This window comes from Sus scrofa, chromosome 8 (assembly GCF_000003025.6).
Source record: "Sus scrofa isolate TJ Tabasco breed Duroc chromosome 8, Sscrofa11.1, whole genome shotgun sequence".
Lineage (NCBI taxonomy): Eukaryota > Metazoa > Chordata > Mammalia > Artiodactyla > Suidae > Sus > Sus scrofa.
The window spans coordinates 38,261,865-38,286,011 of NC_010450.4; the positions used below are offsets into that span (position 1 = coordinate 38,261,865).

The 24,147-nt window shown below is 36.7% G+C and overlaps 1 protein-coding gene across 2 annotated transcripts in view; it reads left to right on the plus strand.

Moving 5' to 3' along the window:
* The window catches only part of SLAIN2 (SLAIN motif family member 2), a 79,167-nt gene that overhangs the window by 20,368 nt on the left and 34,652 nt on the right, over positions 1-24,147 (plus strand). For both annotated transcript variants that reach the window (XM_005666635.3, XM_003356917.5), the window contains exons 2-4: positions 11,725-11,873; positions 17,984-18,148; positions 20,616-20,777. In XM_005666635.3, coding sequence (XP_005666692.1) covers positions 11,725-11,873; positions 17,984-18,148; positions 20,616-20,777 — 476 coding nt within the window. The remainder of the gene's footprint in view (positions 1-11,724; positions 11,874-17,983; positions 18,149-20,615; positions 20,778-24,147) is intronic.

A 24,147-nucleotide genomic window follows, 5' to 3' on the forward strand; every position in this document is an offset into this window, starting at 1 on the left:
GATTCCGCATTGCTGTGGCTCTGGCGTAGGCCGGTGGCTACAGCTCCGATTCAACCCCTAGCCTGGGAACCTCCATATGCCATGGGAGCGGCCCAAGAAATAGCAAAAAGACAAAAAAACAAAAAAAAAAAAAACCCTACATAGTGTCCATGAGGATGCAGGTTCAATCCCTGACTTCGCTCAGTGGGTTAAGGATCCGTCATTGGCACTAGCTGCGGTGTAGTCACAGATGAAGCTTGGAAGTGGTGGTGCTATGGCTGTGATGTAGGCCTTGGCTGCAGCTCTGATTTGACCCCTAGCCCAGGAACTTCCATATGCCACAGGTGTGGCCATAATCATTTTTTAAAAATAAAAAAATTCTGATAAATATGGAATAAAATAGTAGGAAGCAACACTGTTTTATCCTGTGAGGCAGCAGTTGATAAAATAATAAAAATCATGTGATATAGGAAGTGTATGAAGAGCTCAGTTTTTATATTTACAATGTGTGTATTCAGATCCTCCCATCATCATTTCTAGCTTTGGTAATTAAACTTTAATAAGTGATAAGAAAAAAAGCTAATAGGAAAGGGAAGAAAGTTAGACTGAAAGAGAGTGGGTTAAATTTAACTTCTTAAAGACGCCAGGATAATTTATAATTACTGTCATTTGGGAGAGATGCTGGTTAGTTACAGGTATTTTGAAAGGAACAAATAGGGTAGAAATGGATATGAATTAAGTAGGAAAAGTTTAGTTCTGCTATTACAAGTGGAATAACCAGATGATACAGTTAAGAATACCTAAGAATTTCCATGATAGTAATTTTTCAAGAAAAAAATACAGTACTCTATTATGAATTCTTTATAGTTGTTTCCTTCATTCACTCTGTTTGTTTTCTGCTACGTGCCAGGCAGCTTTCTTTATGGGTGAGGGTGGGGCATAAGAGATAACGTGAAATATTCTTATTCCTGCCCCAAGGTGGAGTTCCATATGAGAGCTAAATAATTATATATAAATTATATATACATACAACTACAGACTTGAACAGTGGAGGACTAGATTGAGTTTTCTCTCCATAACAGTGCTAGTTCTCTAAATACTTTTCTTCATCCCTCCCAAATGTACTTTACACATTCTAACCATCTCAATATATAATATACTTTAATAATAAGGAATCCTGACATACTCACTCTTAGCTTTCTGTGTAACTCAAAAGAAAAAGAGAAGAGAAGATTTGGGCTGGTGTTAATAATAACCTTAATTCTAAAAGCAGAGTATAGTGTATTCCTGGCTCTTTCTACTCCAGCTTGTAACATAGAGATAATTGCCGGATTTTCTTTAGCACTTCAGTTACCTGAAATTTTAGGCTAACCTAGTTTTGAGGGTATATAATATATTTGAATAATGTATATTTAAATACATGTGTTTAGGTTTCTTCTGTTTTTATTTGGTTCATATTTTCACAAAGTAGACAAAATAATTTTATAATAATTCAAGAAACTAATTTCAGAACCTGTAGGAATATTGCAAATAGAAGTTTTTTGAGAGGACAGTTATTTAGTCTTTATTGTGTTGCTAAATTCTGTTTCCAGTGTTTAGTGAATTCTATCTTATGCTTTCACATCTTTTCTCAGATATTTTTGCAGAAACCTTCTCAACACTAAGAAAAATAAAAATTTTAAAAACCTTAGTTGACAGACCATTAAAAGTCAATATGCATTATTATTATTTGTGCTTTGAAGGTCATATTTATCATTTGCTACAAGTTATGACTTTTTAGGCCTAAGAATGGTTTCTACAGCCAAGTTCCTGTTTAAGGCATTTCAAAGATATAGTTTGCTGTTAACAAGCAAGATACTCTAAGAGAATCAATATGGATCATACACACATTACATATAATATGTGTAATACATCTATATGTATGTATCTGTATATGTGTTTGTATTTCACACAGACACACACATCCATGTATTCTGTGGACTAAAAATTCTATTAGTATTAATTGCTATCTATATATGCGATTGTGGCTGAGCAGATATGTTTTAATCGATATACATTGACCATCTCTTGCTTTGTAACAGTTGCTACAATTTGCAGAGTATGGTATAGTTTGAGACTTCCAGTCTTCCCAAAGCCCTTGCTCAAAAAGAAACAACTCGTTTTTTCATTGCTACACTCCTAGTTGGTCTCACTGTGACTATTGTTTCCTAGCAGTTCATGATTATGCGTCAGCACTAGATGTTTGTCTTTTTAAAGAAGGACTTTCCAACCTCCGTTTTGTGGCATCCCAAGGAATATCAGAATTGTTTTGATTTTCCTAAAATTAAAAAACCCGTGCTATTCCAGAACGATAATCAGTAGAGTCATAAACTGAAAATCAAAGCATAGGGTATTACTGTCTAAAGTTTACTGCTTTTTTTTTGGTCTTTTCTACGGTCACTCCCGCAGCATATGGAGGTTCCCAGGCTAGGGGTTGAATTGGAGCTATAGCCACCAGCCTACGCCAGAGCCACAGCAACACCACAGCTCACGCCAGATCCTTAACCCACTGAGCAAGGCCAGGGATCGAACCTGCAACCTTATGGTTCCTAGTCAGATTCGTTACCCACTGAGCCACGACGGGAACTCCAATTCAAGGTATTTTCTAATTTCCCTTGTGATGTATTCTTTGACCTGTGGTTATTTATAAGTATGTTATTTAATTTCCAAATAATTGGGATTTACGAAATTTCTTTCTATTGTGGTTTTTTGTTGTTTTTGTTTTTTTGTTTTTTTTTGTTTTTTTTTTTTTTGCTTTTTAGGGCTGCACCCATGGCATATGGAGGTTCCCAGGCTAGAGGTGTAATCAGAGCTACAGCTGCCAGCCTATAGCACAGCCACGGCAACACCAGATCTGAGCCGTGTCTGCGACCTACGCCACAGCTCACGGCAAGGCCAGGGATCAAACCCACATCCTCATGGGTACTGGTCAGATTCATTACCGTTGAGCTACAGTGAAACTCCAAAGATACTTTTATTAATGAAAGTTTAAAAACACATAAAATATAAATATAGAAACAAAATTACAATCTCAGAACCACTTTGATCTTAACTTTATAATATTTCTTTTTATCTTTTTTCATATACATTTTAAAAACTTTGTAATCATGGTTGTTTTGCTCAGTGTTCATTCAGATGCAAATACTTAATAACCTGTAACAGTCACTTACTATTGAAGGGAATATATATTGAGCTTTGTGAAGACAGAGGCACTCTTTTGCCTTGAATATGCTTTACTCAGTAAATAGAGAAGGATGGTTTTGAGGTATTAAGATTTCATGAATTTCCTCGGCCTGTAAAAGGTTTCCACACCAATCTAAAGCAGTTTATTTCATCAAATACTCTGTGCATTTGAGATTCCCTGAGAGTACACAGTGATACAAAGAGTGTAAGCTCATCTCATTTACATATTTCTAGCTAGAAGGCTTTACCAGTATTCCAAATAGTATAGTAATTTCAATGTAGTTTACATCATCCTTGGATAGAAAAAATAAAGCAATGATTGAGACATGCTTTAAAAAAAGCAATTTACTATAAATACAATTTATTTTTTAAAATATTTTTGGCTGCAGCATTCAGCATTTCTCAGACCAGGGGTTGAAACTGGCCACAGTGCTGAAAGCATTGGATCCTAACGACTAGGCCACCAGGGAACTCCCAAGAATAATTTTAATATTTTTATCTTTATTTTTAAATAAAATTAAATCCTTATTATTCTTAGCTTCATTGGCCTACTTTCAGTTCACTATGCCATGTGTAGTGATTACTGTGGTTACCATATATTCAGTCTCCCGTGCTATCTCCATCTTTTAATTATATGTCTGCTATGTATATACAGAAGTCAAGAGAGACGTAATTGGTAGGGGAGGGAGGTTGTTATCACTCTTTACCTTTATACATTTCTGTGTTACTAAAGTCGTTACTTTTGTTTTTTTAATTCAATGAATTTTGTCATATTTATAGTCATACAACCATCGTCTCAACCTAATTTTAGAACATTTTCATCCCAAACCCCCAGTCCCTCCCTCCGCCCCACCAACCTGTTTCTTTTGGTAACCATAAGTTTTTCAAAGTCTGTGAGTCTGTTTCTGTTCTGCAAATAAGTTCATTGTATCCTTTTTTTTTTTAGATTCCATATATAAGTGATACCATATAATGTCTGCCTCTTACTGTCTGACTTCACTTAGCATGATAATTTCTAGGTCCACCCATGTTGCTGAAAATGCCATTATTTAATTCCTTTTTATGGGTAAGTAATATTCCATTGTGTATATGTATCATATATCTTTATCCACTCCTCTGTTGAATGACATTTAGGCCGCTTCCATGTCTTAGCTATTGTATATAGTGCTGCACTTTGGGGCGCATGTACCTTTTCAAATTATGGTTTTCTCTGAATATATGCCCAGGAGTGGGATTACTTCTTATGGTAATTCTATTTTTAGTTTTTTGAGGACTCTCCATACTGTTTTCCATAGTGGTTTAAATTTACTTTCCCACCTTTCCTCCATACCCTCTCCAACATTTATTGTTGGTAGACTTCTTGATGATGCCCATTCTAGCTGGTTAAAGTTGTTACTTTTAAAGACTAGTTATATTCATGGTTTTTTTTTTTTAATCACCAGACATATTATATAGATATGTGTGATATATAGGACAAAATATGATTTGTAATGATCATTTCACAATATTGATATTCTTTTGGGGGGGGTCTTTTTTTGTCTTTTTAGGGCCACATTCGAGGCATATGGGGGTTCCCAGGCTAGGGGTCCAGTCGGAGCTGTAGCCACTGGCCTATCCCAGAACCACAGCAGCTCAGAATCCGAGCCACATCTGTGACCTGCACCACAGCTCACAGCAGTTCCTGATCCTTAACCCACTGAGTGAGGCCAGGGATTGAACCCAAGTCTTCCTGGATGCTCATCAGGTTCAATAACTGCTGAGCCATGATGGGAATTCCAATATTGATATTCTTGATTACATCCTTACTAGTACTTAGCAATATACATCATTTTTATTTTTTATTTTTATGTTTTTGGCCACCCCACAGCATATGGAGTTCCCCATCCAAGATGCAGTTGTGACTTATGATGCACCTGTGGCAACATTGGATCCTTAACTCATTGCGTCAGGGATCAACCATACATCCCAGCACTCCAGAGATGGCCCCGATCCCTTTTTGCCACAATGGGAACTCCTACATAAATCATATTTATTGTTGTTTAATTCCTTTGTAATTTTTTTCTAAGGGAAAAAGCAATATCTTGAAAGGCTAATTATGTCCAACAAATTTTTAACAGTTTTATTGAGATAGAATTTATTTATGTAAAATAAAATTCACCTGTTTTAAGTATGAGTGATTTCTAGTATATTTTATAGAACAGTACATCCATGACCATAATCTTTTTTTTCTCTCTCCTTTTTTCAGGCCATACCTGCAACATATGGGAAGTTCCCAGGCTAGGGGTCGAATCAAAGCTACAGTTGCTGGCCTGTACCACAGCTACAGCAATGAGGGATCCGAGCTGCAGCTTGCAGCAGTGCTGGACCCCTAACCCACTGAGTGAGGTTGGGGATGAAACCTGCATCCTCATGGATACTAGTTGGATTCATTTCCACTGTACCACAACGGGAACTCCACCTCATGGATACTATCGGGTTCAAAATCCCCTGAGCCACAGCAGTAATGCCCCATGACCACAGTCTTGATTTAGAATATTTTCAGTATCCCTAAAAGAAACCTTATACCCACTAGTGGTTACTTCTCATTTCTCTCTCCCCATCCCCTCTCCATTCCTAGGCAACCACTAATCTACTGTCTGTCTCATATATTTGCCTCTTCTAGACATTCCATATGAATGGTATCATCTAGTATGTGGTCTTTTGTGGCTGACCTCTTTTACTTAGCTTAATAGTTGTTTTTTGTTTTTTGTGGTTTTTTTTTTTTTTTTTTGCGTTTTTTTAGGGCCACACTTGTGGCATATGAAAGTTCCCAGGCTAGGGGTTGAATCAGAGCTGCAGCTGCCGGCCAACGCCATAGCCGTAGCAACGCAAGATCTGAGCCGAGTTTATGACCTACACCACAGCTCATGGCAACACTGGGTCCTTAACCCACTGAGCTGAGTGAGGTCAGGGATTGAACCAGCATCCTTATGGATCCTACCCGTGTTTGTTACTGCCGAGCCACGACAGGAACTCCTAGCTTAATGTTTTTGAAGTTCATCCATATTGTAACATTTTTATTGCCCCAACACATTTTTTTAATGTCTCTTTTCAACGTAGAAATACCAATTTTAAAACTTCAAACAGGACAAAAATGAATAAAGTTTCTTATAATTAGAAGAGGGTTAGAGGTGGAATTTCTTTTTTGATGGGGCATATTTAAGTGGCTGCTAAGAAGCTTTGTTAAAACATCTTGCTTTACTATGTAGTACACAGTGGGGGCACCTAATACAGTCTTATGATAGGCACTTAAGGAAAGTTTCCCTGAAGAAGTGACATTTAAGCTGCGACTTGGTAGATAGTAGGAATGGGCTGGCTGAAGTTGGACAGGGGAGGGTGAGGTAAGCAAGAAGTAGAATTGAGCTTGTTTAAGGCAAGGAGAACAGCGTGCACAAATGACCTAGAAGCAAAAGTGTTTGGCTTTCCATGAATAGAAATTAGTACCATATGGCTGTGATTTAGATTTGAGTGGTGAAGGAGGGTGAGAAATGTAACTTAAAAAAAGAAGCTCTGCAACAGTTAGATCATTGCTGTGTCTCAGGGGCCATGGGGTCTGGACTTTGGAATAGACCATCCTAAGGGAAAAGGTAACTGGCATAGAATCTTTAGCAGAGGAATATTTGTTTTTTTAGGTTTCATTTGTTTGTTTGTTTGGGACACATGTATGACAAGTTCCCAGGCCAGGGATTGAACCTGTGCTACAGTAGCAACCCAAGCTGCTATAGTGATGACGCTGGATCCTTAACCCACTGCGCCACCATGAAACTCCTGGCAGAGGAATGTTAATGGTCAGATTCATATTTTAGAAAACAATTTGGCTGCATTATATAGAATGATTGGAAGGCAGCAAGATCAGAGATTCTGAAATTTAAAAAAAAAAAAAAGACTTTTCTTCTTCCAAGTTGTTTTGGGCATTCTTTGTCTTTACATTTTCATTTATCTTTTAGAATCAGGTCCTCAGTTTCTGTAGAAATGCATGCTGAGATTTTTTTTTCAGGACTATATAATGTTGATCAATTTGGAAGAATTGACATCTTGACAATATTGAGTCTTCAGAACTGTGAACATGGTACATTTACTTAAGTCTTTTTAAATTTCTCTCAGCAATATTTTGTTTTCAGTGTATAGCTCTTAGATTTCATTTGTTAAATTTATTCGTAAGTATTTTTGATGCTGTTGTTAATGGAATTGTTATATTTATTTCATATTTGAATTGATGATATATGGAAATAAAATTGATCTTTTTTTTTTTTTTTTTTTTTGCCTGTTCTTATATCCCATGACCTTGCTAAACATAATAATTAAGTCTAGTTGATTTTGTTAGTTTACTTTTGGTAGATTCCTACAAAGGATTTTCTGTATGTAGGATCATATTATCTGTGAATAAAGACAGTTTTACCTCTTTCTTTCCAACATGGATGCATTTAGTTTCTTTTTCTTGCCTTACTGCATTGGCTAGACACTCCAGTACCACACTGAATAGAAATAATGAAGTATACATGCTTAACTTTACTTCCAGTCTTAGAAGCATTCAGCCTTTCACCATTAGCTCTGTTTTTTCTGAAAGAGTCTGTATAGTATTGGCATTATTTTCCTTAGTATTGATAAAATTAATAAGTAAAGGCTTTTGGGCATGGGCTTTTTCTTTGTTGGAAGATTTCTCATTACTAGTTCAATTCCTTTTTTTATCTCTTCAAAGTCTGTATTTCTTCTTGAGTCCCATTTGATAACTTGAGTCTTTTTAGGAAGTTGTCTGTTCTGTCGTCATAAAACTGTTCATAGTATTTCTTACAATTCTTTTAGTATTGGTAGTGTTTGTAGCAATGCTCACTTTTTCTTGGCATTTTCTCTCCTTTTTGTCTGGGTATATCTGACTAAAGTGTTTTTTTGTTTTGTTTTGTTTTAAGTATTTTCAGGAGTTCCCATTGTGACTTACCAGTAACGAACCTGACTAGCATCCATGAGGATGCAGGTTTGGATCCCTGGCCCTGCTCAGTGGTTAAGATCCAGTGTGAGCTGTGGAGTAGGTCGCAGACAGGGCTCAAATCTGGTGTCGCTGTGGATATGGCTGGCCCCAGTTCGACCCCTAGCCTGAGAACTTCCACATGCCACGGGTACAGCCCTAAAAAGACAAAAAATAAATAAAATAAAATTCAAAGAACCAACTTCTTTTAAACCTTTTTTTCATTGAGTTCTACTAGTATTTATCATTTCCTTTCTTCTGACTGCCTTGATTTTAATTTCCTCTTTTTTTTTTAATGCTTAGATTGTTGATTTGAAGCTTCTTTTCTTTATTAATGTGGGTTGAAAATGATAAATTTTCCTCTAAGTACTTAATTAGCTTCATTACATAGTTATTGGTACTGTGTTATATTTTTGTTTTTATCCAATTCAAGGTATTTTCTTTTTTCTTTCTTTTTTTTGGTCTTTTTGCCATTTCTTGGGCCACTTCCTCGGCATATGGGGTTCCCAGGCTAGGGGTCCAACCAGAGCTGTACTTGCTGGCCTACTCCAAATCCACAGCAACGTGGGATCCGAGCCGTGTCTGCGACCTACACCACAGCTCATGGCAATGCCAGATCCTTAACCCACTGAGCAAGGCCAGGGATCGAACCCGCAACTTCATGGTTCCTAGTCAGATTCGTTAACCACTGAGCCACGATGGGAACTCCAATTCAAGGTATTTTCTAATTTCCCTTGTGATGTATTCTTTGACCTGTGGTTATTTATAAGTATGTTATTTTTTTTTTTTTTTTTTTAGGGCTGCACCCATGGCACATGGAGTTTCCCAGGCTAGAGGTCTAATCAGAGCTACAGCTGCCAGCCTATACTACAGCCACGGCAACACCAGATCTGAGCCGTGTCTGTGACCTACGCCATAGCTCACGGCAACGCCAGATCCTTAACCCACTGAGTGAGGCCAGGGATCAAGCCCACAACCTCATGGTTCCTAGTCGGATTTGTTTCCACTACACCACAATCGGAACTCCTGTTGTTGATTTCTAATTTAATTCCACTGTGGTCAGAGGAGACTTTGAAGAATTTCAATTCTTTTAAATTCAGAAAGACTTTTTAATGGCCTAGATGATGACCTGTCCTAGAGAATGTTCTGTGTGCACTTAAGAAGAATGTATATTCTTTTTTTTTTTTTTCTTTTTAGTGCTGCATCTGCGGCATGTAGCAGTTCCCGGGCTAGGGGCCGAATTGGAGCCGTAGCTGCTGGCCTGCAGCCACAGCATCACAGAATCTGAGCTGCATCTGCGACCTATGCCACACCTCATGGCAATGCCAGATCCTTAAGCTACTGAGTGAGGCCAAGGATCGAACCCACATCTTCAATATGTCAGGTTCTTAACCCAGTGAGCCACAACGAGAACTCCTATTATTTTTGAGTGGAATGTCCCTTAAATGTCAGTTAATTAAAGTTAATTGATAGTGTTGTTCGTCTTCTGTGTCCTTATTGATTTTTCCCTGTCTTTTTTTTTTTTTTCTTTCAGTTACTCAGAAGGGGCTATTGAAAACTCCAAAAAAATTTCTGAATTGTCTTTTTTTTTTTAATTCTATTATTGTTATTAGGTGATACCTTCCTGATGATATGCTATATCCCTCTTTGTCTCTAGTAGTATAAACTCTAGCTCTCTTATAGTTATTGTTTTCATATCCTTTTACTTTCAGCCTATTTGTGACTTTGAGTCTAAGGTGCTTTCTTTTGTAGACAATATATAGTTGAGTCTTTTTTTAAATTTCAGTCTGACTTTTGAGTTAGGGTACTCAGTCCATTCACATTTAAAGTAATGATTTGTATGACTGGTTTTATGTCTGCCATTTTGCTGTTTGCAGTTTGACTCAATTGTTTCTGGTTTTTTTCCCCCTTCTTTAAAGTATGTTCTTGGAGTGATGAGTGATTTCCATTCATATCCTGGACGTTATGGGTGTTATGTCATGAGACTCATAATCTCTATCGTGATCAGAGCTAAGTAATTGGTATGAGTGACCAACCTAAGTCATGAATAGGGGAGATGAGAAAAGGGATGGAAAATGTACATATTGCCACTAGAAAGCAGCTTATCAGTTCCAGTACAGATGAGATATATTTAAATATTTATACCAGAACATACTTCATTTTACTTCTCTAACTCGATTAATGTGAAGTATGAAATTATTAACTCCTTGCCTTATTGAGACATTTAACTATGTAGATATATCAAAGCATAATTGTCATAATTTGGAAACTACTCTGGTTAGAATTCAAGAGACATAACATTTTTCATATAGAGTCACATTTGAAATAAATTAATACAGTTGATATCTGAGGAAAAACAAATGAAGTAGGAAATTTAAGTACACCCCTCTCCTATCTTCTCACCTTCTTGTTTTTATATGTGTTCCCCAGGAACTTATAAAATACTTTCTTCTTTACTGAGAGTAAAGTAATTTCATAAATTGATTCATATTGTTATTAAGGATTTTTTAAAATATTGCTTTTCTCTGATGTACCATTGTTTGAAAATAGGGCTACAGAGTGGGTACAGCTTAGCTAAAAGGAATGAATTACTAATGGTAGATTTTTGTGTGGTTTGTGGTGGGAAGGGAATTAAGAGTTGGAAAGCAAACTATTTATCTGCCTTCTATACAATACTTAAATGATAGGAGTTCACATTGTGGCACAGCAGAAACAAGTTTGACTAGAACCATGAGGTAGCGGGTTCAATCCCTGGCCTTACTCATTGGGTTAAGGATCCGGCATTGCCGTGAGCTGTGGTGTAGGTCGCAGAGGTGGCTTGGATCCTGTATTGCTATGGCTGTGGCGTAGGCTGGCAGCTGTAGCTCCGATTGGACCCCTAGCCTGGGAACCTCCATATGCTTCGGGTGTGGCCCCTAAAAAGACAAAAAGACAAAACAAACAAAACAAAAACAAAAAACAATGCTTAATGATATATTAGAGAGTTAATCAAGAACTGTCATAGAGACATGTTTCCTCATAGTTTTTGGAATGAAAGTAAAAGAGAAAAGGAGTTCCCATGGTGGCTCAGCAGGTTAAGAACCCGACTACTATCCACTTGAGAATGCAGGTTCAATTCCTGGCCTTGCTTAGTGGGTTAAAGATTCTGCGTTGCCGTGAACTGTCGTGTAGGCCAGCAGCTGCAGCTCCAATTCAACCCGTAGCCTGGAAACTTCCATGTGCTGTGGGTTTAGTCCTAAAAAGAAAAAAAAAAGAAAGAGAGGGACGACATCTTTTAGGACTGACATTTGGCCTTATTTGGGTTCATTTAATAATTGAGATTTGGGTTTGTATTGATGGTTATAGTATCATTTTCTTTTTGTGCAAAAAGTAAATGTGGATGATTTTAAACCTACTCCCATCATTTTTAGTCCCCATCTCTCAATTTACACCTGTTCAAAAGAATCTTTCTTATAACCTTGTGCTTAATAATTCATGCTACCCTTTTGTTTTTGTTTTTTTGTTTGTTTGTTTTCTTCTAGGCTGTATTCATCACCAAAGAAAAAACTTACACCAATGCAGAAATCGGTTAGTCCATTAGTTTGGTGCAGGCAAGTTTTGGATTACCCAAGTCCTGATGTTGAATGTGCTAAAAAGTCTCTTATCCACAAACTTGATCAAACTATGTCAGGTATGTCTGTAATTTTTCTTGTAAATTCACCTTTGTTTGCTTTAATCAAAAAACATAAATGTTGAGTGGTATTTTTTAGGAAGGCAGTTCTTTGCTTGCAGTGTTTTTCAAATCACATTGTGCGTGGTGTTGTGAGTTTTTTCCATATGCACCTAGCCCTGTTCTGTTATTTACTTAATAGATTTTCCCCCAATCTCTTTATTTTTATTTAACTTTGTCCTAAAAAATAATATCCATGAAATAATGGCTTTTGTGTGGGACTATTTCTTTTAATGCAAGCTGAAACAGATAATTACCAAAAAAATATTTTGTCTGATATCATCAGAAATCATCTCACCAGCCTCAGGGAAATTCTGATGTGGTAGAAGGGTACAGGTGGAGGACCAAATAGACCTCAATCTCAATATGTCACTGCAAATTATTTAATTCTTGTGCGTTCACTTTCCTTGTACGAATTATGAACCCTGTACGATTATTTAAGGAATACATGATAATGTTTGTGAAAGAGCCCAGTGTGTTTTTCTGGCTTATTGTGGTGTTTGATAAATGTATTCCTTGTCCTTTTTGTTTTTTAACTTGATGCTTTAAGCTTAAATTGCTTTTATGCTCTTTTATTTAATAGCATTAACAAAACTGACAAAATGTATGTGTCACTATTTATAATGTTCAGTGCAGCATGCTGTAGTCTTAGAAATGTAGGGAAAATATTATTGACTCTTTTTTGGAATTACTCTCAATCTTTTAAGAGTATCAATTTCCTGAAATATTCATGTAGTAAAAGATTAATGCATGATTAGTAATCGTAAATAGGTTTTTGTTTTTTGCTTTGTGTTTATTAACAGCTTTGTCCTTAAAATTGCTTATTTTGGCTTTGATCTTAAAATATGTACTCAACTTGTTAGAGTGTAAGCTACAGATGGTCAGAGGCGAGAGGGGGGCCTACGTAGTTAATATGGATAGTAAAGTGTAGTTTGACCGTAAAGAGAAATGGTTAGTATTTTTTTTAAATGTGCAGAATGGGCATGGGGAAGAAAATCAAAGCTGTTGCACTTCAAAAATAGCAATTGGAGTGAGCAGCTTTTTGCTTTATTATAGCAAAGATATTACAAATAGGGGAGCATTTATAGGAAGCGGTTACTATTGAACCAAAACTAGGCATAATCAAGTACTGGATCTGCTTAACAATGTTTAGATTTCATAGCTATGTGCATGGAATAACAGCTCTAGCTACAAATATATATATATATATATATATATTTTTTTTAAAGAAAGAAAATTTGGCTATTGTAAGTTTGAACCTTGTAGTCCTAAACCCTTCTTTTCCCAATTTGGAGGGGAGTGACGGTTTTTTTAAATGTATTTTTTGATAAGGCAAAGCTTTCTAGCTTCTGTATTCTAGCAGGACTGTTTCTGCTCCATCACACCTAGCTGCTCTGCAGTGTACTACCACATGTTCCTAAGATGTTCTTCTCTTGTGTTTTATGATAGTGCATTATTTTTTTTACCCTGTCTTTCTCTCCCTGCATTCTTCTTTAAAGGTTCTCCCTTCTCTGACCATCTTTTTTGGGTGTGGGTGTGGGGGTGGGGGTGTGTAAAGATTGGTATAAAATTTACCACTCTATTTTACAATACATAGGTTTTTTTTTTAAAAAAAAAAAAAAAGGAGTTTCCGTCATGGCTTAGTGGTTAACGAACCCGACTAGTATCTGTGAGGACACAGGTTCAATCCCTGGCCTTACTTAGTGGGTTAAAGGATCTGGCATTGCCATGAGTTGTGGTGTAGGTTGCAGACATGGCTTGGATCCCATGTTGCTGTGGTTGTGGCACAGGCTGGCAACTACAGCTTCAATTCTACCCCTAACCTGGGAACCTCCGTATGCCATAGGTATGGCTCTCAAAAGACAAAAGTATATAGTTCAGTGACATTAAGTACATTCACATTGCCATCATCACTGTCTATCTCCAGAACTTTTTTGTCATCCCATAGTAAGATTATGTATTCATTAAACTTCTCATTCCTCCTGCCCTCCGTCTGCCTAGGCCTCCCTTTGCCCCATTTCTCTGTTTTGATGATTTCCTCCAGCCATGTGATGTCCAGTATCATCTCTATTCCTTATTCATGCATATATTCCTTTACTATTTATTTATTTATTTTCCTTTTTAAGGCTGCTCCCATGTATATGGAGGTTCCCGGGCTAGGGGTTGAATCAGAGCCACTGCTGCCGGCCTATGCCACAGCAACATGAGATCCACGCTGTGTTTGTGACCTACACCACAGCTCAGGGCAACATCAGATTCCTGGAAGCCAGGGATTGAACCCACATCCTCAGGGATATTAGTTGGATTCTTTTCTGCTGTGTCACAATGGGAACTCCCCATAATATTTATTGAGAGCTTGTTATGTATCAGGGGTTGGGGAAAGGGTAGAGGATACATGATGAATAAAGACTAACACTGTACCTGCACTCCTGGAGTTTTATCATCTAGTGGAGGAAATATATCAATATAAATAATTCTTATAACTGGTGACAAGTAATAAAAGAATGATCTTTGAGCTTGGAGAAATTAGAATTTTACTTTAAAGTGTTGTTTGGCCTAAGTCTTAAAGATTCAGGAAAATTTAAGTGGGCTAAAGGGGGAGGCGAGAAAGGGAGTACAATGTTCCGGAGGAGAGAACAGCATGTACAAAGACTCTGTGAGAGGCCCGTGGGAGCGAGTTTGGCATATGTAAGGAACTGGAACAAGATGGATTGGAGGAGAGTAAGGAAGGAAAAATCTGAGATAAGGCCAGAAAGATATATAGGAGCCAGACTCTGTGGGGCCTTAGAGACAATTGTAAAGGTTTGGGACTTTATTTTTTTAAAAAATATATGGGCAGAGGACCAGATGGCCAGCAGGCACATGAAAAAGTGTTCAACATCACTAATTATTAGAAAAATGCAAATCAAAATTGTAGTGAGGTATCACCACACACCAGTCAGAATGGCAGTCGTCAAAAAGTCTACAAATAATAAACACTGGAGAGGGTGTGGAGAACAGAAAACGCTTATACAGTGTTGGTGGGAATGTAAATTGGTGCAATCACTGTGGAGAACAGTATGAGGTTCCTTAAAAGACTAAATATAGAGTTACCATGTGATCCAACAAGTCCACTCCTGGGTATATATCCAGAGAAAAACATAGTTTGAAAAGATACCTGCACCCCAGTGTTCACTGCAGCACTATTTGCAATAACCAAAACATGGAAACAACCTAAAGCAGATGTGGTACATACATACAGTGGAATATTACTCAGCCATAAAAAAAGAATGAAATAATGCCATTTACAGCAACATGGATGGACCTAGAGATTATCACGCTAAGTGAAGTAAGACAGATAAGTACAAATCTCATATATCACTTATATGTGGAATCTAAAAAAAAGATACAAATGAACTTATTTATAGAAGAGAAATAGACCCACAGACTATTTATTTATGGTTATCAAAGGGGGAGGAGGGCTGAATTAGGAGCTGGGATCAGCATATACCCACTACTGTATATATAAAGTAGATAACCAACAAGGACCTACTGTACAGCACAGGGAACTATATTTAATATTTTGTAATAACCTGTAAAGTAAGGAAATCTAAAAAGTATACACACACACACGCATATCCCACTACCTCAAACTAACATGAAATTGTAAGTCAGCTATATTTCCAAAAAACAAAGAAAAGAAAAAGAACCTGTATCACCTGAGCTACCAAAAAAATAAATAAAAACAATGGGAAGATATTGAAGGGTTTTATTCAAGGGTGTAGTGTGTGTGGGCAGGAAGAAATGAATGGATTTGCACTTTGATAAGGTCATGCTTAGCTGTAGTATGGAGAGGAGGTTGGAGAGAGCTAAATATGGGATGCTTTTGAGGAGGGTTGATAGCTGAGGTGTGTGTCTTGAGAGGAAAGGGTCACAGTAGAGATGAAAATGTGTGGAAGGAAAAAGGAATGAACCAGATATGAAGGAATGAGGGAGAAGAAAGTATCAAGAGTGATTTCTAGATTTACAGCTTTTGTGATAGGATGAAAGTTATTCTGAAATAGAGACCCCAGGAAGAGAATTTGTTTCAGGACAAAAATTACAAATTTGGATATGGACATGTTGGCTCTGGAATGTGTTTGCCATATCCTCAGGGGATACATTAAATGGACAGCCTATATGGGATAGACTAAAGCTCAGGAAAACTTAGGCCTAGAAATATAAATATGAGGATTTGGGGGAATATAGACAGTAACCAGTGTTGTGGGTATGAAAAAGGTTTCTTAGGAAAAAGAATATGGTTTGAAGTGAGAAGATAAAGAGTTGAGGACTTGAAATGCTACTGATTAAATAAATAACCAAATAGAGAATACTCTTCAAAGGAGATCAAATTATAAAGAGATAGGAAGGAATGAACACCCCATTTTTGCTCAGGTTGATATCTCTGAGATCTGCTACATACTAAATATGTTCAAGTGTATCTTGTCTCATGGTGTGAATAAGTATAAAACTATCCTGTCCAACTTACTCTGCACTGGCCAACTAAATAGAAAAACTGAACCGAAAACATGTGTTCCTCTTCCCCAAACCAGTGCTCTGCACTGGTAGGCAAACCAGAAACTTCAGAACCATTTTATTTTATTTTTTCCATTTAGTAATCCCTTCTAGCTTTTAATACTCTTCTCCTTCTTCTACTTCTTTCTTCTTCAGTCACCTTTATTGCCTAGTTCAGTCTAATCTATTTAACATCAGAATTTCCATCAGTTCTTTTTTTTCCCTAAGCTGATTAGAACATATCATTCTTGCTTAGAAGTCCCTGATAGTGTTAGCATTGTTACTGAACAAAATTCAGACTCCTATGCATAGTATTAGGGTTCCAGGCCTCCTGTCACCTGGCCCCAGCTGGTTTTCTTATTTTGTCCCTCATCCTGGCTTTACCTTTCTAGATACTCACTCTCATTCCCTGGACATCCTATGCATTTTCAAGACACTGCTTTTGTTTATGTTATAAACACAGATGAAAACTGTTTCTGGCCTTTTCAGTGGCCTGTCAGATTCTACTCATCCTCACAAGACTGCTCCAGTGCCTCTCCTTCCAAAAAGCCGTACCTAGTTTCTCTCAGTTGTAATGAATCACTCCTTTACATCATTTCCATTAGTCCCTTTGCACCTTTATGATAGTACTCATTTCATTCTGCCTTGAAATCACTGGGTTTTTTTCTGCCTGCACTACTTGGCTATAGGCCTCTTGAGAAACAGTGCCATGTCACATTTATGTATGTATTCTGTATGGTACTTTGCTGATGGTCATAAATATTGAATAAGCTGTGGATTTTAGAATATGGTAGAGGAAAGAAAAATACTTTGTGTTAATTTTTGTATGTAATTGCATGTGATATTTTAGCCTTACTTTTGCACTATTTTTATGATCTTATATGCATAGCGTAAAATTTTTTCCTTCTTTTGACAGTATTCTCCCTGGCCCAGAAAACTAGGAGGAGGTGGAGGGGAGAGAAAGGCTTTTTCTCTTTTTTAAAAAGAGGATTCTTGTATATTTGATCCTAACCTGGCCTAAATAATCAATATTGCTTTATTTTTTTCAAAAATCCAAACTTTGGAGAGGCTATTTTTAAAACTCATTATTTCAGTTTTTTGCTGTTGTTGTTTTAATTAGCAATATGTATTTGTTATAGAAAAATGAGAAAGCACAAATATGCTTTTATATTCATTTTATTTTTATCTGTCTATTTATTTATTTATTTTTGACCATCGTATGCATTGGCTAACTTTAGGATCTCAGTTCCTAGAACAGGGAACTTATTTAGTTTAGTGGCTAATAATTTATTGAGGAGATACTCTTGCTATGATACTGTTACTGTTTGGTTTGGCTACTCTTTTATTTGCATAACAAAACTTAAGAATGGAAATACTTTGTTGGCATTATTAAAGTGATATATTTTCCCCACTACTATAGAAATGTTTCTGTATTTAAATTTAGATAGATTATGACTTAATGGATTTACTAATAGGAAAATTTTTGGAATATTATTAACCTTTTCTTCTATTTGATTTTCCCCTTGTCATTAATGCAGCTCTCAAGAGGCAGAATTTGTACAATAATCCTTTCAACTCCATGAGTTACACAAGTCCTTACAGTCCAAATGCCAGTAGTCCATATAGCAGTGGTTTCAATTCTCCATCCTCAACCCCAGTGAGACCTCCTATAGTCAAACAGCTAATACTTCCTGGAAATTCAGGTAAGGAGAAAATGATACAAAGTAATTAAGAAATAGTTTTTAACTTACTGCTCTGCATCAGAACATAACTTATTCATTCGTAGTTCAAGTTCTTTTATTTATGAAACCTGCAACTGATTAAGAAGATATCATTGAGAAGCTATTTAGTACCAGATAGTACTGTACTAGGCATCAGGGATACAGATAAAGCAGGTTACATCCATAAAGTTTTCTTTGGTGTGTATGTAAAAGTTTTTTAGTCTGGCTTGATTAAATAGGGTCACAAGCTTGATTCTTTTAAGCAAGAGATGCTTATTGAGTATCTTGTTTGGGTTATAAAAGCTACAGAGTTAAAACTGTTTTAGCGGGAATTTTAATAAGCTTTGATATTGTATTTAGTAGTAAAAGATTGTGTATGAATGTACCTAAATGATATGGAAGGAGGGATAGATTGCTATAAATTGAGGGAAGAGTGTTCTACTGTGGTTCTGTAACTGAGACTGTTACTCTGTAGTTTACTGTTCTTTAGAATTCACCCATTCAGTTATTCTTATTCCCACTATAGTTACAATGAATTATTATAACTTACTAAAAAGTTAAAGTATCGGGAGTTCCCGTCATGGCTCAGCGGTTAATGAATCCAACTAGTATCCTTGAGCACACGAGTTCAATCTCTGGCTTCACTCAGTGGGTTAAGGATCTGGTGTTGCTGTGAGCTGTGGTATAGGTCGCAGATGTGGCTCGGATCCAGCGTTGCTGTGGTATAGGCCAGCAGCAACAGCTCTGATTCAACCCCTAGTCTGGGGACCTCCCCGTACCTCAGGTGCGGCCCAAAGTTAAAAGTACTGTTAACTACCTTAAACTTTTGAGGTGCTTACTCCCTAGTCTATTCAGTTTATTGACCTTGATGTTGCTTTGTACATAGGTTGTTACTCTTTTTTTTAAGGATTTTTATTTTTTCTATTATAATTGATTTACAGTGTTCTGTCAATTTTTGCTATACAGCAAAATGGCCCAGTCATTCATATATACATATATATATGTACACACACACACACATTCTTTTTCTCACATTATCCTCCATAGTATTCCATCACAAATGGTTAAATATAGTTTCCTGTGCTATACAGCAGGATCTCATTGCTTATCCACTCCAAATGCAGTAGTTTGCCTGCTTTCTACTTATTTCACCCATGTCTGTCAAACTCAAAAGTTTGATATGCCATATTTGTTTAATATAAAGAATTTTATTCGGGTACTTTTCAAGACTGATCTTATAGTACTTTTCCTATCATGTGTACTATGCTCTTTTTGATAATATTAACTATTTTGTATTCTTCTTGCTCTTCTTACATGCCTTTCATGTTGGAGCTGACTCTTACGGTGGAGAATTCTAGAAAGCAAGATTTCAAATAGATCTGCATTAGAAATATTAGTGACAGTTTTGGATTTTTAAATTTTTTGCTAGAAGTTGATGATCTGATGAAAGCATTTCCTTAGAAGAAAGTTAGACTCTTTTGGATCTGTATTATCCTTTATTCCTCTGACCTGTCTTCTTTCCACTTTTTGGTTTAGAGTTATGAAATGTATTTTGTTTTGTTTTTAAGTCAGTCATTTTCTTCATCCCATCTTTGTGCTTCACCACTAAACTTCAGAGAACTCCTTAGATCCCTATTACTAGTTTAACAAGAGATTTCATAAACATGGTGTAATGTAGGAGAAATGAGCTTAGTGTTCCTTTTTGGTTTCTTCGTAAGTCTCTAAGCAATCTTGGTTTTCCTCAAGTTATGATTTTCTTGTTTAGGAAAAGTAGATGCTTTTATTCAAGGGAAAAGATGATGGTTTTTGCTAATGGTTGAATTGGGGAGGAGGAAACACCACATTATAGAGCAGTTTCATTGGCTACCTTATACAAGTTGAAATCTTCTAGAATGTATTATTATTGAACATTAATTACTTACCAGATACTGTATTGAAAAGTTAATTGTTAATTGTTTCATAGGAATATAGATAAGCTATAGATAGAAAAAAACGTGTTTTGTATTTGTCATTGTATATGACGAAGGAGTTTCTTTAGCTCTCTTTATTCTTAATCAAGTCAAGTTTTAATTTCAATATTTGGGAATTTTATGAACAGAAAAGGCAGAATAACATGAACCAATACTACACTTGATCTTAGCCAAGAGGCTGAGTTATTGCCTTTGGAATGGATAAGCAGTGGGATTTTGCTGTATAGCACTGGGAACTCTAACTAGTCACTTATGATGGAACATGATAATGTGAGAAAAAGAATGTATATATGTATGTGTGACTGGGTCACCTTATTGTACAATAGAAAATTGACAACACTGTAAACCAGCTATGATGGAAAAAAATAAAAGTCATTAAAAAAAAAAACAATGAACTGAATCTAAAGCTGTAATATCAAGTTAATTGCAACAGTGTTTATTCAGTTTTGTTTCACCAAAGTTTGAATTATTTTTTTAAGGTAATTTGAAAAGTTCATCAGACAGAAATCCTCCACTCAGTCCTCAGTCCTCTATAGACAGTGAGTTAAGTGCTTCAGAATTAGATGAAGATTCAATTGGATCCAATTATAAGCTAAATGATGTAACTGATGTGCAGATTCTAGCTCGGATGCAAGAAGAAAGTAAGTATTTAATTGTTAAAGTTCATGTCTTTACTGCATAATTTTGTTGTGGTTATTAAATATGTCTTAAACAGTGTTGTTGAATAGTAATGTAAGAGTAGAAATGTTGAAATTTCAGAGGCTTATTTAACATGTGGACTGGTTTGTGCATTAACTTGTTTTTACGGTCCATTTTATGTAGAGCAGTTTGCTGTGTGAGGAGCAAAGAAAAGCAGGCTATGATGCTATGCTTCCGTGACTGGTGATCATACGCTCCATGTTACTCTGCACCGTAACTCACTACTGTAATCATTACTCTAGTGCTCTCTCTTTCCTGAGTGTAGACCAGGGTTTCTCAATTGTTCCTTCATTATTGCCCTCCTAAGGAGCCTATCTAGACATTTTCTTCCTTTTTACCTACCCCCACTCCCATTAAATTTTAATACCACAGATGATATATGCTCTATATATCTCTTTGTGCACTGTAACAGGCACAAACTATTACAATAGCTAAGATTTTTCACACACCCCCAAAACCACTTTTTTCTCCTTGGGGCGAATATCATCTTTCTTAAAATGTATGGTATAGTCTATATAAAGGACCTTTACGAGAAAATTGAAATTGTGACATAAATAAAGCATGTGGTATGCTTTGCGAAGTGGTCCTTGTAACTTTTTGGGTCACAGATACCTTTGAGAATCTGATAAAAGTGCTGTCCCCTGTCATTCACAAAATACGCATATGCACAAATTTTTTCATGCTATTTCAAGGGCTCATCAGTGCCCTGGCTCTCTTCAGAATGTGAGATAATGGTGATAGTATTATTTTTGCCTGTACATTTTATTGTAAAATGCCATAGGCTTAACGTGAAGGAAGCAGTCTCTCTAAAAATGGGAATTTTTAGGAGTTCCCACTTGGGTGCAGAGGATTACGGATCTGGCATTGTCTCTGTGGTCTGGGCCTGGCACAGTGAGTTAAAGATCTAACGTTGCCACAGATATGCAGTTGGTTGCAGCTGCAGCTCAGATTCGATGCCTGGCCTGGTAACTTCCACATGCTAAGGATGTGGCCAAAAAAAGAAGAAAAAAAAATGATCCCTTTTATCTTTACAATGAAAAGATCCTTAAGCACAGATTTTAGAATTTTGACAGTTGACTGAGGTAATGGAGCAGTGCTATAATTGAGTTGAAAAATTGTCTGTTTAGGCTCTTTTTAAAATTAAATATGTAGTAAGTCTTATCTAACTATAACATTAAGAAGTTACAGAATGTTTCTTACTCTGCTAATTTATTTCCCATTTTCACACAGCTTCCCTTAGAAAGATAGAAGGGCTTGGTGCTTATTTTGTCTTTAGCCCTAAAAACTAACATGTTACCGTTTTCTTCTATAACTTCGTGCAGATAACTCCTCATAGGAAGTACGGCATTGTCAGCTAGTGAGAGGCTAGTTATTGTTATGGATATGAAAAAAGAATAAAGTATGCTGCCTAATTATCACTTTGAGTAAACTCATTCACTTCTTTTAACCCTGACTTTTTAGACTGTGGTATTTTGTTGGAAATTAACTAGCTATGTGCTGTAGTTTTCATATTGTGTGCTGGTAACATAATAGAAATTTTAGCCTTATTTCAGTAATCCTTTTTAAGCCATCCACATACACACATATTTCTTTTCCTGACAAATTAAAAAAAAAAAGATGCTAAAAATGTGATACCTCCTTGAAAACACCAGTTTTTTTTTTTTTAAGAGAATGATTTTCCTTTTTACAATGTTGTTTCTCCAGTTTTTTTGATAGCAAAAATGGAGAGTAACAGATTTGAACTATTGCCTAGTTAAGCCCCCTCAATTTTCTTGGGGGGAGGGGGGCACACCCACAGCATGCGGAAGTTCCCAGGCCAGGGATCAGACACCACAGCAGCAACCTGAGCTGCTGCAGTGACAGCACCGGATCCTTAAACTGCTGCACCACAAGAGAACTCATTTCTTTCCTTCCTTCTTTTTTTTTTTTTTTTCTTTGTAGGGCCACACCTATGGCATATGGAAGTTCCCAGGTTAGGACTACAGCTGCAGGCTTACGCCACAGCAATGACATTGCAGAATCTGAGCTACATCTGTGACCTCTGCTACACCTTGCAGCAACGCTGAATCGTTAACCCACAGAGCATGGCCAGGGATCGAACCCACATCCTCATGGACACTATGTCAGGTTTCTAACCTACTGAGACACAATGAGGACTCCCAAAGAAGTCCTCATTTCTAAGATGTCAAACACAGCCTCATGATAGACGTGACTTCCCTAAGATCCCCTCGTTAGTGGAGAGCCTGCAGCAGGATCCAGATTTTTCTTTTCTAAAACAGTGCTCTTCTCACTGGGTGACTTAGGGCCATGTTTGCTGTATCGCGATACTAAGTAACTTGTCATTTACTACAGTGCTCCCCAAACCTGACTGAAGGGCTAGATGGGCCAAGGAATCTGTAGTTTTACAGATACCGTGGTATGATTCTCATCCACTACTTTGGGAACCTTATACCACTGTCATTAAACTTCCAATAGTTGGCAGGAGTTCCTCAAAATATTATCTATATTCTGTACTTTTTCAGTTGTAATTTTTTTCCTCATTGAATATGTATCAACATTTTTTTTTTTTCCCATTCTGGAAGTTTTTATACTGTTTGAAGGGCTCCTAAGGTTGCTTGGGTGTTTCTGGAGGTATCAAGATAAATAAGGGACGCCTTTGAAAATTCTTACTTGATGGCTTATAATGTAAGCCTTTTTTTTGAAGTCTCTTGGGTTATAAAGCAACTGAAATCATGTTTGTTCCCAAGTATTGAATTCCTGAGTGGAATAGAAGTTTCCTTTATTATCTTCGTAAGATTAATCCAAGGACTTTAGTATTCAAGGAGTTAATTTACTCACTGCTTTATTCTTTTTTTCTCTCATTTTTAAAAGTTTTATTGAAGTATAGTTTATTTACAATGTTGTGAAAATTTCTACTCTACAACAAAGAAATTCACGTCATACATGTGCACACATCCATTCTTTTTCAGATTCTTTTCCCATGTAGATCCTCACTGTTTTAGTCTTTACCCTGTTGGACAGCAGTTGTTTTCCTCCAGTTTACCTTTAATAGTAATCTCAAATTTAGGTTATTGTCTTTTGGAGTGGAAATATTTTTAAACTAATGGTTCTATTTTTAATATAAATTTTGGATTCAAGAAGAAATGTTGAAATTGGGCAGACACGTATGAATTTAATGCAATTTAAAAATAGCCTTTTAGGGAGTTCCCTGGTGGTTCAGCAGAGCAAGTTAAGGATCCAGCGTTGTCACTGCTGTGGCTCAGGTTTGATCCCTGGCCCAGGGACTTCCACATGCTGTTATTTAAGGGACAC